Here is a 14,757-nt window from a genome sequence, read left to right as displayed (position 1 = left end):
TTTTTTTAACAAATTATATAACCGACCAGGTTTATTTTATTATTTTCACACATATATTTTATATTTCTTAACTTTGAAATGGGCAAGTTAATAGAGATTTTACTGGTGAGAACTCCACACTTCGCCGTAAACTCACAGTTTTAGAGCTCGCAACACTAATCTTTTTTGAAGTAAGTGGAGGGCCCTATGGCATAGAAGAGGTCGTTAGGACTGGAGGTTAAATTTTTTACAAAAAGTACTTCTTTTTTTTTAAGTATACATATATGCCTCTTTTTAGGTCCACTTTTTGCGATTATAGGGTTAATAGTTGCACCCGTGATATGGTCAATTCCGATCGCATTAATGACGGCTGAGGTAAAGTTTTTGTTTAATAAAAGTTTATTCATACTTTAACAACCTATAAACTGCTTTAACATAGCTATCTAGTAATTATCCTCACACGGGAGGCCAAGTCTTCTGGGCTTACGAGGCTTTTGGCTCCTTCTGGGGGTTCCAGTTGGGTTTATGGTCTTTTATCGGAAACGTTTTTGACACTGCGGTGCTTCCAGTGATGTGCATTGATTATCTTCGAGTATTCACAGGAGAGTTGTCCCCTTTATACCGATGGTGACTCTCTCTTTCCCCCCCCAAAACTCATATACTATTTATTTATCTTTGTCAAGGTCTTTTGGATTTGCTTTCTTGTTCTTTATACTTTTATTAAATTTAAGAGGCATTGAACTTGTTGGAAAAGCTTCTATGCTACTTTCGGTGGCTGTATTGTTTCCTTTTGTAGTTTTCGTGTGTTTAGGTAATTTCTGTTGACATTTTTTTTCTTTTATGCTTTTTTACAAAGACTTATAAATTTAATTTTTTAACATTTCAATTTCTTGAGGGCAAAGTTCAATTTTGTGGTATTTTTTACCCGCGAAGATGCTGGTGTTTTACTCATTATCACTTAATTTAACGTCGAGTCTTTTATAACCTATCAAGGCTTTATTAGGGATTACAGTTCACTATTTTAAAAAATATTTAAATAGGGGGTAGAAATACTGTGTTGTCTCTTCTGATTGCGAATTATTTTATACCGTTAGCCCACCCTAACATCTCCGCCCGCTTTTTTTCACTGCGTAAACATATTTAATATATTATTTGCGGCCTGCGTAGAAAGATAGAGAGGTCTATTAAGCCTTTTGACTAAAACGGTGTATTTGCTGTTAATTTTTTTTATAAACTTGGTCCGTTATTTAAAATATTTATAAAAACTATTGAACTTAAAAAATAAAAAGGTAATACAGCAGAAATATGCTTTTCTATTTTCCTGATCGTAGATAATCTTGTTATTAGCAAATTTCAATAGGATTGTTCATTATGACTGGCGTTGTGTAGGCACACTTTGCAAGTAATATAAGAGAGAGTATTATTAAAGTTTTTTATATATCATAACCTTTAGCTTCTATAATTACAGCTTTTTTTCTATTTGATTTCAAATTTATATAAAAGTTGTTAATTACAGTTTTTATTGCCTTGACGCTTTTAATTTATTTTATAAGTCAGATTTTCAAGTCCTTTATAATAGGCGTTCGATTTATAAACGTGAGCGCGCTACTTCGGTATGCCAAGTGGTCTTCTGGCGACTTCCAACCTTTTCGCTTTAACACTCGCTCCTCCACGTTTTTAACTGTTCTTCTCTGGAATCTCTCAGGATATGACATGGCTGGCGCTTGCGCAGGTCTTCCTTACTTATATAACCTTCTTCCTTTGATTTCTTTTCGGTGTTCTTTTTTACTTGCCTGTGGTCCTACTTTAGAACGGAGTTGAGTTTTAATTTTTTGCTTATCTATTTACTATTATTGCTTCTATTAAAACTTGATATAGCTTTATATATAAATATAATATCGAGCTCTGACTATACAAAACTGGTCTACTTTGGTTATTTATTAAGTTTTAATCTGTTAAAAATGCTTCTATACATATATAATAATACTTTTATTTTAAAAGTTAAGAGTATAATTCATTACTTATCTTCGCTTTCTATGATAGCCTTGATCGTGTATTTCCCTATAACTTAGTTTTTTTTCATATTCAATCAAAAACGTCAAGCTACCGTGGAAATATATTTGTTATTAAACTCGTTAAACTGTAATTTTTACTCGTTATTTATTTACGTTATTATCGTATGAAATACCACACGGCGTTTCACAGGAATCTCTAGTTGCATAGTCTCAACACCTTCGCTGTTGTGCTTTTGTGTTGACTCAGTGTTTTTAAGTCTACCTAAAGATTAAATATAATTTATAGTTATATATCCATATTATATCTTTTTTCAAGCCAATATATTTTTAGCTTTTTGAATTAAATTATTAGGAGAAGTTGCGGATCCTGAAAAAAGTTTTCCGAAATCCATCGCCATAGCAGTTGTTTTATCGACTTTTGTTTATCTTTTTCCTGTTATTATTGGCGTTTGCGTTCCTGGCGCTGATGATTATAAAAGTTGGAAAGATGGTTACTTCACGCAGATTGCAAAGGTTTCTGTTTGGATTTAATTTCTCGCTCGGAATTTAATTTAATATTTTTGAGAGTTTTAAAAAAAAAGCTTCAACGTTGTGAGTACTAAGCATTAGTGGCCTGTTTCTTTGTTTTTTTTTTTGCTAAAATGCCATCTCAATATTATATTACATTCTTCTTTTAATGTTTTTTTTGTTAATATAAAGCTATTACCTGATTTTTACTTACACTTATTAATCTTAATTCCTTTATAATAGATATTAGGGGGGAAATATTTTGGGTATGTCCTGGGCGTTGTGGGTATGCTTTCTTCTTTGGGGATGCTTAATTCTCTTCTGATGTCTTCAGCGCGTGAGCTCTACTGCATGGGTGACATCGGAGGTCTTTTTTTTTTTTTTGGTGCACTTTTGTATCTCATTTTTTTATCTGTAGTACTTCCCGCAATTTTTGGCACAGTTCATCCGATTTATCGAACTCCGCACGTAGCACTTGCTTTCCTCTCGCTCTTGGTAAACACTACTGCCCTTCGTTAAGTGAGTGAGTTCAGATAAAGTTTGAGTACCGTATATCTACATCGTTGCTATTGGTCGGGGTATGACCGCTTTATTTTTCGGAGAAAATATACTTTAGAATTTGGGAAAAATATTTTGTAAAACTTAAAAATTATAACACGCAAAATTTGATTGAATATGGAGCAATTATTTTTTTGGTACAATGTTAAAGGTTTCTGCGTGTCTGCTGGTGGATTTTGATGCTCTTGTGCAATACAGCACTTTTATCGACGCAGCTGCTTTTATTCTTGAGTTCGCTGCTTTCCTTGCCCTTCGGCGGCGTAGGATGCTTACAACTACTCCGCCTATCCAGCGTATCAACTTTTCAAATATTTGTTGGTCCATAAGTCAATAAATATATAAATTACTGTTACAGCTGAAGAATGCCGGTCTTTAATAGGGACAGAGTTTACGGATCCATCCGACTTGCTTTTAGCTGGTCTTTTGTTATTTAACTTTTTCATGAGAAAATTTTATTATAAGTAAGAATTATTTTATAAGGATCGTTTTCCGCTTATATTTTAATTCTCTTAATCGCTTTTAACAATTTTCCCCCTTAGTTTATCGTTATCTGCCAAAATATAATTTATTCGAAACCTAAAAGTTGTTACGAGGTTTATTTAATTATAAGTGTTTATTATAGGTTCATTTTAAGGTTGTAAATAATTAATACTTTGAATAATTTTTTATTAAGTTAGAGGGGTTTGATTGACGGATCATATAACAGAGACATTGTTTTTTTTTTTGCGTAGTTGCGCATGTCCGCCATCTTTTTAAAATCGTTCGCTTTGTCTGACCGACGATGATTTACTTGCTTGGCTCAGCTGTCACTTTATTGTTGTTTTGCTGGTTCCTACAATCTTATATTGATGTGTGGTTCTTGTGCACACACACTACAAGTAGAGTTTCTAGCTTGTTAATTCTTTTCTGTTCTCATCGAGTTCTGGCTTGGCGTCGATTATTTAAAATTTTTATATTCTTTTGCTAGTTGTTAATAGGTAAATGCTTTTAATATTTTTAATTTTATTTTTAGATACTTAATTCATTGTATAATAACTTTGAGAATTTTAAAGAAAGTAAACTATTTTGAAACTTTTAAGGGCAAAGCTCACATCAATACAGTTCGCATGAGAGTGAATACGAGGATTTGAGAGAAGAGCGCGTCTCCTGCACACCAACAGGTATTCTTCTTTTTCTTACAATTTGCCTTGAACATTTTTCAATGTTATTATTTTGCCAATGATACTAAATAAAGCAGTATTAAGAGTAAATGCGCTGTTGTTTGTTATCAGCTACTATCATTGAAGAGAGTTTTTCAACTTTTTATCGTTAGCATCGGAAGTAATAACCATTATTAGTATTTACCTTAGTTCTTAACTTAAGTTTAGGTATAAGAATTGATGCTATATATTATTTGAAATGTTTTTGAAATAATCCGAGGTTACCAAGTAATAACTTTATTTGTTAGCTTTAATATGATATCGCTGCCATACACCTTTTAAGCCTTTTTATTTTTATATCGAAGCTTCTTATAACGTTCCTGGCGGAATTATTGGCGTCTGTGCGACTTCTTTCTTTCCGTATCTTTTTTGTACAGTCACACTTTGTGTGTGTAACTGGGAAACTTGGATTATTGAAGTGTCTTTAATGTTGCTCGGCACAGCTTCTTATTTTCTATTTCGAACCAAAAGTATTTAAATTACTTATAAGTAATCATTAATTTTTTAAAGTTAACAAGTTTACATACTTTAGTTACTTTTATGATGATTTTTAAATAAAAAAGTAATTATTAATTTTTTTAAAACTTTTCTTTCTTATTTTCTAACAAGCTGGTGCATACTGCTATTGTTGTTGCGTTTTAATGTGATTAGTCTTTTTATTTCTCTGTTGTATTTTTTACTCCTTTATAAAGCCTTTTTGTAGACCTTTCTTGGAGATATTAGTCGATCTTTCGCGTGGCTGGGTATTAGAACCGATTAATCATAGCGTTCGTAGTTATAAATATGGTATACTTACTGTTATTATATAAAAGAAAAGAGGCCAGCGCTTCTTTGTGCACAGCCTTAATATGAATAAAGGAGAAAAACTTTTGAAAAATAAAATTAAAGTTAAACGGAATTCTTGATTATTGCTGTTCATCGTCGAACATGCCATTTGAAGGGAAGGTGAAGGAAGGAGAGTAAGGAAAGGAGGTAGCGGGGGAAGAGAGGGGTAAAGACTGGTCGTTCTAGAGAGTGAGCCAGTTGCAAGGAGGTCGCTGCTTGCCCACTTTTTCACATCGGTAGATCCCCCACCCTCTTCCAGAGAAGAGCGACATAATAAAGCTGAAGAAACACCTTCAAATTCTTTGTTTTTCTCCGCAAAAATTAACATTATTAAAAGTCCTCAAAAAATATTAATAAAATCTCAGGTCTCAGCAAAGAATACTATTTTTGGAAGTATCGTAAACAAAGGTTACCCTCGCAAATATTAGGTCATATGCTTCGTTTATTTTATTCAACTTGAGACTATATTTAAAAGATATTTGTGTAGTTTTGGTTTTAACTTTCTAAGTAGTTGGTAGTTATGTTGGTTATAAGAATACCCGCAACTACACTTTACTTTCACTTGAAAAGAAGGATTAACACGTTTTTGGTGGAAATAAGGGCCTATGCTCGAATTGGCAGAAGTAATAGTACACATTAACGCAGTGCGGTTAAAGTGTGTTTAAATATACTAAAACTTTAGCTTCCAAAAGGCATCAATAAATTATTAGAGAAAAGCGAATAAGAAATAAATGTTTATAAGTTGAAAGTCAAGGATTGCAAACCGTAGAGTTCATTTTAAATTATGGAGGATATAGCTGCTTAAAAAAGGCCTAAAGAGAGTAAAAGAGGTAATATATGGGAGAAGAATATATACTTACCGAACTATCTTTAATAATATAGATGAACATTACTAGCAAAAATATAACAATATAGAAGGAATAAAGAGGGTAAAGAATTGATAAAAAGTAAGTTCAGAAGGTTAGCTTAGTGTATTATAAACTAAACTGGGATCTGGAGAAAAAATTAGCTATGAAAAAGAAGCTTTTAAAAGCAAAACTGATGGAGAGTTTCAGTCTCGTATGGAATACTTATGAGTCAAATAGTAGACTTAAGTTTTAAGTTATTTATTAAATGTGTGAAAACTTATAAAAGTGGGGTTGCCAGGACTAGCATGTAGTAACTAGTGGAAAATACGACCAGTAGTAGCTATATTTAAACTGTAAAATACTGCTGAGCATATTTTGCGGACCAGAAAGCTTTATGGAATAGGTGTGTGTGAACCCAAGAGGCTTCAAAGAAACGTTACACGGGCCTTAATGGAAAAATGGATAAAAGGCGAGAAACAGCCAATTTTTTATATTAGAATATTCCCCCCAGCGAGTGTAGGAAATGTTTTGCTTTTGCTATGCTATGCCAGAGGAGCGTAGGGAGCACTGGACAGCTTTGCTTTTGGGTTACGTAAGCGCCTCGTTTAAATATTATAATAGGAAGGGATAAAGTTACTGCTGAAACACATGTAGACGTTTGCATTATTACTACTGGAAAATCGAAACCCAGTTCGCCCACGGTTTTTCACTCCAATACTAAGCAATCTGTAGAAAAAACATACCCTTTAAGTTTAACAATGGTCAAAATTTTTAATAAGTTTGTGTAAATTTTTTGAATTATAGTTATCTATGAAGAGATTCAGGTTGCTGGAAGGCAACATATGAACTTAGCGTAAAAAATTTTAAAAGGGCGTATATAAAACAAAGTTATTAATAAAAGCTTATTTTTTTTAACTAGATTGTAATATTATCGCTTCTACAATTGTTTTTTTTTAAAGCTCATTATAACATTTAATCTATTTGAATGCTCTTCTAATTATAATCCCGCCCTCATAGAAATAGGAGATAAGTCGGCCTCGAGAACTTGGGTTAAAAAAGGTAACTAGTTGGCTAAAATTTTGGGAACAAATAGACAAAAGTACTGATATCATGGTGCACACAAGTGGGGAAACTTCTGATTTAGACACGGATGTTGTGCAAATAGGAGCTATAAAGGAGGTCTATAGTAGACCCACCTCTTTCTAAAAACGCAATAACCAGTATATGACATATCAAATCATATTAGATCTCTAATTAAGAATTACGAAGGTTTGTTTTCCCGGCGATAGGAAACTTAACAACAAGAACAACACTCGAGACAAACAGGGATTGAAAGCTAGGTTTAACAAGAGCTGGCAGAATAAATTGGAGTCTTCTGAACCAGAGATTAACACCTTATTGAAATTTACAAAGGCCGTTCGATCTACTAAAAGTAGAAACATAACACCGCTCAGCCATAGTACCAGACACTCAGCGATACCCTCCTTAATAGCACAGGCATTTGTAAACTCACTGGAAGCCCACTCTTCTGTGCTAGAGTCCGACTTAAAACCACCTCAAGCATATGTCCACCATAGTTAATGCTCGCCTTTTAATAGCTATTATATATAACGAGGTTATGCTTACCACCAATGCGGAACTTAAAACTGTAGTCCAATCCCTTATTACAAGAGGAATAAAGCCATGGGTGCCGACAATATTTCTAATTTAATGCTTAAAAAATTAAACTTAATTCCGCGAGCTATCTCTGATTTCAAGATTAATTATTAAAATATTTACCATTGGCCCTCTCCTTAAAACGGAGGTAATTAGCAAAAGTACTTTTATTCCTAAAACTAAGCCCCTAGCCGATTTATTAAAAATTATCGCCCAATAAATTTGTTGTCGTGCTTAGGGAAGGTGGCGGAAGCGCTTATCCTTTCTAGATTACAAGAAGTTGTGGATAGTAAGTGCGTCTTGCCTTATTTTTAATTTGGGTTTTTAAAAATTACTCTGTAATTCACCAGATACTCATGCTTACGGAAGAAGCTACGAAAGCTTTTATAGAGAAGTAACAGGTATGTTCTTTTTAGACGTGGAAAGGCTTTCATAAAAAAATGGTACGATGGTCTAGTCTTCAAAATGATTGCCACCAACTTACCTTTTAACTAAACTGTGGTGGTACACTCATATCTAACGAATAGAAACTCCGCTATTAGACAATTAAAGATGAGTGTCCCTCAAGGTCCCTTACTATCCCTTTACTTTTTTCTATCTACATGTCCAATATGCCAGAATTGTCAGAAATAAACTTATACGACTAATTAGCTCGTTCGACCAAAGTAGAACGAAAAAAGAATAGAAGTTATGTAACTGCTAAAATCTTCTCATCGAAGAAGCTAGTTCAACCCAAACCAACACCTTGATCTTTATTTTTAATGCTTTTATCCAGAAAAATGCAAAAAAACTTTACCCTAATTTTACTCGTTTATCTAGATAGCTGACGACACAGCCTTTTATTTTAGTTAAAAATCTGCTCGAATGGTGTTTAAAAATTTACGTCTAATTTAACAGTATTATGGCATGTTTTTCTACATGAAAGTTAATAGTTAACGAGTCGAGAAGTGGCTTTATGTTTATAACAAGAAGGAGGTTACTACCCTAGACCGCTAGTCTCTCCTTAAACCAAAACGTCATTTCTCGAAGTAAGAAACTAAATAGATTGGTGTTATGCTTGAACGGAAGATTAAGCTGGCCTCCTAATCTTTCTTACGTCCTCACTAAAATTAGATAAGCTATAGTAGTTTATATACCTTATTATGCCCAAAAAGCGAAATGTATTTAAAAAAAGCTACTGTTATACAAATCTATTACACGGCCTGTTGTTAGTCTACGCCTCTACGGTTTGGGCCCTTTCCTCAAGCAAACATATTCACCGAACTACAAATACTACAAAATCGCGTAACAGCCAATTACATAAAGAGTGTAACCTCGAGCTTATACAAAAACAGTTCACGGAATCCTTGGTTTACTGGAGCTAGTGGCCACCACAACCTATTAATCAGGCAGGCTCTTTTGATTATGACCCTCGTTGGTACACCGAGTACTCGCGACCAAAAGATTTTTAGATCTATTAGAAGGGAAATATGGCTAAAGTTATAGTTAATTTCCTTAACTTAATATATATCATAATAATAAAACGGTATTAAAATTTTAACAAGATCATTACATGTAATAATATTACTTTGCTATTAGCACTTAACTGATATATACTTTTTAGCTGTGATGATAATGCGCAATCCTTCTCGTTGATGGCGCAATGAATCGTTAAGGAAGTTGTGCACCTGCACCTTCAATTACTAGAGGGAAAGTAGATTAAGTAGTAATTGATAATAAGTCACTTCTGTAGTAAGCCAACACAAAAAATTAAATTCACTGGTTGACATACATGTCCGCTATTACTGGAGGTCCCATCGATATACTGAAGTCATTGGGTACATTGTTAGCTATTATTAAAAGGGTACTCCAGACATATCCTTTCGACTCTTAGGTGCATATTTGACAAAAACTAATTTTTTCCCAGTTCAAGAATTTTGACTTGACAACTGCTCCTTACCTCTTTCCAAGTTCTTTAAGAGTAGCTAAAAGATTAGCAAGAGTTCCTCCGCTAAATTCCTTACCTCATAGGAAGTTAGGTTTTATAAACTTTAAAGGATATATATTTTAAGCTGTTAGATACAAGGTAAGTCCTTAGAAAAGAAAAAACAACTAATTAATTTAAGTTTGAAATGAACAAATGAAAGTAGGAAATCATTTGCTAACACCTATTACTGTCTCAGCACATCTAATTCACCAATAGGTCGTGTTTTTTAACCTTGACCCTTCTGGCTAGTAGTTATACCACTGAACATATTGGACGAAGCATATTTTTCATATTGCTTAAATTCCCTTTATGGAGAGCTTTGGAGGGGCTTCAGGATATAATAATAACATATTTGTAGGTCAACTCAACGTTTCAAGTAAGAGTCACGACCTTTCTTCCCAGTTTGTTAAAGATAAAAGTAAAAAGAGTTTTAAAGGGAAAAGAAATACCAGCTCCTACATTCAATCTAAGCCCCAGAGTATCTATTTAAACTAGGTTTAAAGAAAACTTTTAGGTATACTTTGAATATATTTTATCTAGGTAAAGACGTTAGAAGTAATTTTACTGATTATATTGGGGATAAATTTTTGAATCACAAGCATGCCGAAGATTTACTTTGTAATGTTAAGTACACAACCTCCTTGCCAAAAATTCCAGTGGATTCAAAATTTATAAAGTTTGAAAAGAATTTACCTCAGTTCTACCAGTATAAGTAAGCTTTATTATTTGCTTATGGTTATTTGCTTCTTTTACCCGCTGTAATAATTTTTTTTTTGTATCCCAACTTAGGCCCTCTCTTTTACATAATAATCAGTCTTGTTTACTTTCTCATTCAAATTTAAACATCCCAATTAACTTACTTGAACACTGGGTATATAAGAACAGTCCAGAAAGTTCTTTTTAGAAACCTTTACCCCCTAAAGATTCTAACAATTTTCTAATTACAGTTTCAATTCCTTCCGACGACGAAGTCTTGTTGCACGATGAATATTATCAAGACAAGGAGGCAGATTCAGCTAAAAAGAAGGAAATGGTACTCGCCAAACTTTTCCTCTATTAAATATTGACCTTATAATTATTAGCCTACTTGGCTGCGAGCCCCCATCTATATGTCTTATGATAATCAAAAATACGGTAACGCACTTCTAAACGAAAGGTAGAGCCAATATTGTATGATATTATATATCAATATTTTATTTTTTTTAAGTTTATTGAATATTTATTAAAGGTTACTACTATTATAGAGATTTTATGTCGTCTAAAGAATCTTCTAGGGAAGACGGTTCTTTATCTTTCGATAGAACATTCCAACTCAAACAAATACAAGAGTCTTTCCAAGTTCTTTACAATCGTCCTTTATCGGGTTTTCATAATTACTTTTATGCATCTGCTTTTTTGCCTTTTTATTATGTTTTTATTGAGTTTAGAGTATACACATCCCAATAATCCTATGTTAAAGGCCATAGAATCCTATCCGTTCTTTCCTGATTTTGAGAATTTTGTCAACAGGTAATATTACTTCTTACTTTACAAATTATAAATTTATTATTTTTCTTCAATTAGTTTTGCATATATTATCTTCAATTCTGATCCCAAGCCTAAAATTAACAACGTAAGAAAATTTTTATATAAACCCTGCTTTGTTAGCATATAAAAAAACTGTTAAAAAGAGTTCTGAAGTTGAGGTCCTTCGTTTAAAGCTAAAACACGCCTTCTTGTATTCTGAAAGAGATCGCGGATTAGAAACTGAGTCTTACTATTCGTATTACCTTCCCGACTTGGAGACACTGGAAGCACTCCAACTACTGAGCAACACCGACGTATAGTTTTTTTTAAAGTTTGTATATGTATTTTAAACCATTTGTTGGTCGGATTTTTCGCGAGATTAGAATAGTAAAGAGCGCTGCTATATTTTTCACCGCGATTACTCGGTAGTTTCTAGCGATCGAGACAAGTACGTTCTCTTGTGCAAAAGGGTACGCTTGAGAAGGACCCTCAATGCTTGTGTGCTTAACTAAAGCTTCTATTTTTAGAAAGAGGCCGCCTACTATTCTGACGTGTCTCAAGTCATGAAAATAAGAATAAGGCGCTCAAGGACATCAGAAGTAAATATTTTACTGATGTTTGTATAAGTTTACTATAAGAACCTGCCGGGATTTTTAGGATGGTGAGGACTTTGTGAGGCCCACCACCGCAGTAGTCACCAAAAGGAAGTTCAGTCAGAAGGAAAGGAGAGAGCGCCGGAAGAGGTTTGATTTTTATAAGAGCGTTCTGGCTGCGGAGCTGCTATGCCTTTTTTACGCTAGACAAAAAGTTATTGGGGAAAAGGTAAGCGATGACAGCAGCACGGAGGAGGAAACGGAAAAACACGCTGCGGATAGTTATAATATTGACAACGACTTTGAGGATGAGTTGTGGAGCTCTGATGACAGCCCTAAGTGCTTACCAGAGCTTGGCGGCTTGGATAAAGGCGGAAACTTGCAAGGAACAGAGAAATAAGCTGAACAGTTTATTAGATAAGTACGTTAGGCCCGGTGTTACGGAAGAGTGCTGGTTTTAATCCGGTCGAACCTTTAAAATTTTGCTGGTGATTTTGTCCTTTTCGCTGTTTAGATTAAAAAATAAAACTTTTAAACAAACAACATACGCTTAAAATTTTAAGCTTAAAAACACCAAAAATTTCTTCTTTTTGGTAATTACGTATAAAAAGTTTTACATGATATGAACAACGGCACCCCAGCCACTATAAGCGTCTCGGTCAACTGCATTTAATAGAGCTTGAGAAATTGTTTCAAACAGATCTTCCGGTTCCTTTGAAAAAGGGGAGTAAACAATGGGGATTGCTAAATTATATTATAGATCAAGTTTTGGTCTATAGAGTCTATAATGTTGTTGGTATTATAGGTTAAAAAAAAGATTGGTTAGACGTGGACGTTCGAGACCACTTCAACTATGCCTGCTGTAAAGAATAACTTGAAGGGTACCAAGTCAGGCTCCCAAAGTGACTCGCACATGCCATATAGATTCTCAGAGCAAGTGCCGCTAACCACAAAGCTAGTAGATTCCGTGGAGCAACCGATAAGATCAGCTAGTTTAAATAAGAGTCGATTTTAATGACTAAACTTAATTTATTACTATAACCTGTGGATATAAAAGGTTTACCCTCATTATCCAAACCTGCAATAACTGGATTGATAAAGTACGGGCCAAACCTTGAAAAGAGTAAAAATAAAGCAAAAGAAGTATAAAACGTAGTTTGCAACCTCTTTTCATACAACATAGAAGAGACAAGATTCATAAAGGCTTTAGGTTTTATCTCACGGTTTTCTCTTAAAGTATAAAGTTTTAATCTGAAGTCTATACGTTCCTTCCTATGACGTAAAAGTATTTTTTGATGCTTTAAAATATAATCAAAAAGGTAAAAAGTACATGGTTTGAACATCCGTGGCTAAACCAGCGAGGCCCAGCATAAGCCGCTTACCCATCTGAAAAATCTTTTGAAACTTTGTTGAAACAGTTTGAAACTGAACACCTGTTATAATTTAGTTGTAGTTTACTTAACAAAAAAGAATTACCAACATACCTAATCTAGTATCGGACGCGATGGCCACGCATTCTTTTCCTACCATTGCAACCAAGGCAGCTCCATTATAATCCATATTAACTAGAACAAAGTAACTTTAAAAGTAAAAATCTGAAAATAAATTTATTATAAATAAGTATTTTTTGTATGTAGTATATACATTAAAATAGAAAAAGATCTCAAGACAAGTATTTTTAAAAGTAAAAATCAGAAATTAACATTTTTTACAAAAAAAAGTATTGTATATACATTAAAATAGAAAAAGATCTCAAGACCGCACTACTTTTTCCTGGAGAAATTTTCGATGTGTCAAGGAGCTCTCAACACCACCTGACCCGTAGCGTAGGCGTTGTTGATAACGCAGTTGTTTCCTCAAAGACCAAGCGGCAGAGTTGTACCTCTTGTATTGGGGCAGATATATATCTACCTTGTTACGCTCTTAGAGAGGTTGAAAATCCTTGAGCATAGGTATCGAGTGTGCAGTTAACACCTCAACTTAATGGGAACGGAGCATCACTAGAGTTACTTTGTTATGGTCTCATACTATTCCGTTTTCCACGCATAATTTTAAAAAAAAAAAACAAATATTCTTCTGATATTAAGTATATGAGTATCATCCCCTGTCGGAGTTCATAATTTTGTCTTTAGAGTTCCCTCTATTGCACGGTCTTCTGGAATAACTGTAAAGGTTGGGTTGTGTAGTGAGGTTTCGCACTCGGTTGGGTTTTTTTTTTTTATATTCCCTTTTTCATATATTTTGTTGAAATTATTTTAATTTTTTATAATTTTTTACTAGTGACGAGGACTGCATTGCAAGTAATGTACTGGCTACGAAAACAAAACTTTAACAGATTCATTAAAACCTTGGGGGGTTGACGAGCACTTGGAAGATAGTACAACTTTATTAATATTCTAGGTATTAACCTTAGTTAATTAGGTCTCTAGGTCAAAGATGAATTAATTCGTAAATTGAACCTACTGTCCTAAAGTTGTAGCTTAAAAGAAGTTTTTTAAACTGTGATAGATGCAACGGAAAGGCCAATCACGTAATATGCTACTATTAAACAAGGTGCATCTCCTGCCAATGGTTAGGTTACTCCAAAGGTACCTGGAAAAGCCAAGAACAGACAGATATAAACTCTACGCAAATATTACATGTACATCCTTAAGCTGGTTCCTTTTACAAGGGCGTAACAGGAGTTCCTACGCGAAGCAACCAATACACACCTTCAAGTACATCCATACGGTAGTCATCTACCATCTCATAGCAGGTTTAGTCGCGAACCCAAACATTATTAAAGACGAAACTCTACTAACTAACACTGGATTCTCAAAGTAAATGGTTGCGAAGACAAGAAGAACTCAAGAGATGTTAGTTCAAGACATCGGAATTCTTTACCCTACCTCTAAAATTTTGTTTCATAAGGAATGCTTACTAAAGGCGGATAACTATTAACTTTAAAGAACCCGAAAACTTTTAATCTTCAAAACTGTTAAATCCTACTTGAAGGCCACGAAGTGAACGACTTATAGCGAACTAAATACCAAACAGAGATCACCCCTATACTCATACACGACTATGATAAAATTAAATGAGCTACCAAAAGATCTTATAAAATAT

General features: G+C 33.9%; 3 protein-coding genes and 1 long non-coding RNA gene across 7 annotated transcripts; 3 read left to right on the top strand and 1 right to left on the bottom strand.

Moving 5' to 3' along the window:
• The first annotated feature begins 94 nt into the window (after positions 1-94).
• LOC135119999 (uncharacterized) lies at positions 95-492 on the top strand. Its single transcript, XR_010278466.1, has 3 exons — positions 95-216; positions 278-354; positions 419-492. It is a non-coding gene; the product is annotated as an uncharacterized LOC135119999 (long non-coding RNA).
• Positions 493-550: 58 nt separating this feature from the next.
• On the top strand, positions 551-4,736 carry LOC135120011 (uncharacterized). Its single transcript, XM_064044371.1, has 10 exons — positions 551-606; positions 663-790; positions 1,559-1,711; positions 2,347-2,507; positions 2,745-2,868; positions 2,920-2,996; positions 3,211-3,352; positions 3,415-3,477; positions 4,139-4,219; positions 4,564-4,736. The coding sequence occupies exons 1-10, from the start codon at positions 551-553 to the stop codon at positions 4,734-4,736; spliced, it is 1,158 nt and encodes a 385-aa protein (XP_063900441.1).
• A 5,193-nt stretch (positions 4,737-9,929) lies between these two features.
• LOC135120001 (RNA polymerase II-associated factor 1 homolog) lies at positions 9,930-12,052 on the top strand. The gene is made up of 13 exons (XM_064044357.1): positions 9,930-10,031; positions 10,094-10,265; positions 10,343-10,446; positions 10,501-10,586; positions 10,636-10,709; positions 10,798-10,916; positions 10,981-11,062; positions 11,117-11,165; positions 11,224-11,373; positions 11,443-11,529; positions 11,587-11,658; positions 11,717-11,802; positions 11,860-12,052. The coding sequence occupies exons 4-13, from the start codon at positions 10,584-10,586 to the stop codon at positions 12,050-12,052; spliced, it is 915 nt and encodes a 304-aa protein (XP_063900427.1). The 5' UTR covers positions 9,930-10,031; positions 10,094-10,265; positions 10,343-10,446; positions 10,501-10,583.
• LOC135120002 (proteasome subunit beta type-3-like) lies at positions 11,644-13,673 on the bottom strand. 4 transcript variants are annotated; one of them, XM_064044358.1, is made up of 9 exons: positions 13,564-13,673; positions 13,386-13,507; positions 13,137-13,217; positions 12,983-13,085; positions 12,817-12,924; positions 12,695-12,765; positions 12,538-12,641; positions 12,270-12,364; positions 11,644-12,158 (listed from the first exon to the last, which is right to left on the bottom strand). In XM_064044358.1, the coding sequence occupies exons 3-9, from the start codon at positions 13,210-13,212 to the stop codon at positions 12,110-12,112; spliced, it is 606 nt and encodes a 201-aa protein (XP_063900428.1). In that variant the 5' UTR covers positions 13,213-13,217; positions 13,386-13,507; positions 13,564-13,673; the 3' UTR covers positions 11,644-12,109. The 4 variants fall into 4 exon arrangements, with proteins under 4 accessions (XP_063900428.1, XP_063900429.1, XP_063900430.1 ...); XM_064044359.1 differs by having other exon boundaries at positions 12,074-12,158; positions 13,412-13,507; XM_064044360.1 differs by having other exon boundaries at positions 12,074-12,158; positions 13,420-13,507.
• Positions 13,674-14,757: the final 1,084 nt, after the last annotated feature.

The sequence above is a fragment of the Zophobas morio genome, unplaced genomic scaffold, assembly GCF_036711695.1.
Source record: "Zophobas morio isolate AGI-343-1 ecotype UQ-CSIRO unplaced genomic scaffold, CSIRO_AGI_Zmor_V1 ptg000329l, whole genome shotgun sequence".
Taxonomy (NCBI): Eukaryota; Metazoa; Arthropoda; class Insecta; order Coleoptera; family Tenebrionidae; genus Zophobas; species Zophobas morio.
The sequence above is the reverse complement of the archived record's forward strand: the minus strand, read 5'-3'. Positions and strand labels throughout refer to the sequence as shown.

What these genes read in the sequence shown, in the direction of transcription:
- LOC135120011 (XM_064044371.1), top strand. Translation starts at nt 551, where the DNA reads ATGTGCATTGATTATCTTCGAGTATTCACAGGAGAGTTGTCCCCTTTA. An exon ending in TTGTCCCCTTTATACCGATG is followed by an intron (nt 607 to 662) that starts GTGACTCTCTCT and finishes ATCTTTGTCAAG; the next exon opens with GTCTTTTGGATTTGCTTTCT. An exon ending in ATCCGACTTGCTTTTAGCTG is followed by an intron (nt 3,478 to 4,138) that starts GTCTTTTGTTAT and finishes GAAACTTTTAAG; the next exon opens with GGCAAAGCTCACATCAATAC.
- LOC135120001 (XM_064044357.1), top strand. An exon ending in TTTGAGAATTTTGTCAACAG is followed by an intron (nt 11,063 to 11,116) that starts GTAATATTACTT and finishes TTCTTCAATTAG; the next exon opens with TTTTGCATATATTATCTTCA. An exon ending in AACTACTGAGCAACACCGAC is followed by an intron (nt 11,374 to 11,442) that starts GTATAGTTTTTT and finishes TCGCGAGATTAG; the next exon opens with AATAGTAAAGAGCGCTGCTA.
- LOC135120002 (XM_064044358.1), bottom strand. Translation starts at nt 13,212, where the DNA reads ATGGATTATAATGGAGCTGCCTTGGTTGCAATGGTAGGAAAAGAATGC. An exon ending in TCTATGTTGTATGAAAAGAG is followed by an intron (nt 12,766 to 12,816) that starts GTTGCAAACTAC and finishes ACTCTTTTCAAG; the next exon opens with GTTTGGCCCGTACTTTATCA. An exon ending in GGTGCCGTTGTTCATATCAT is followed by an intron (nt 12,159 to 12,269) that starts GTAAAACTTTTT and finishes TAATCTAAACAG; the next exon opens with CGAAAAGGACAAAATCACCA.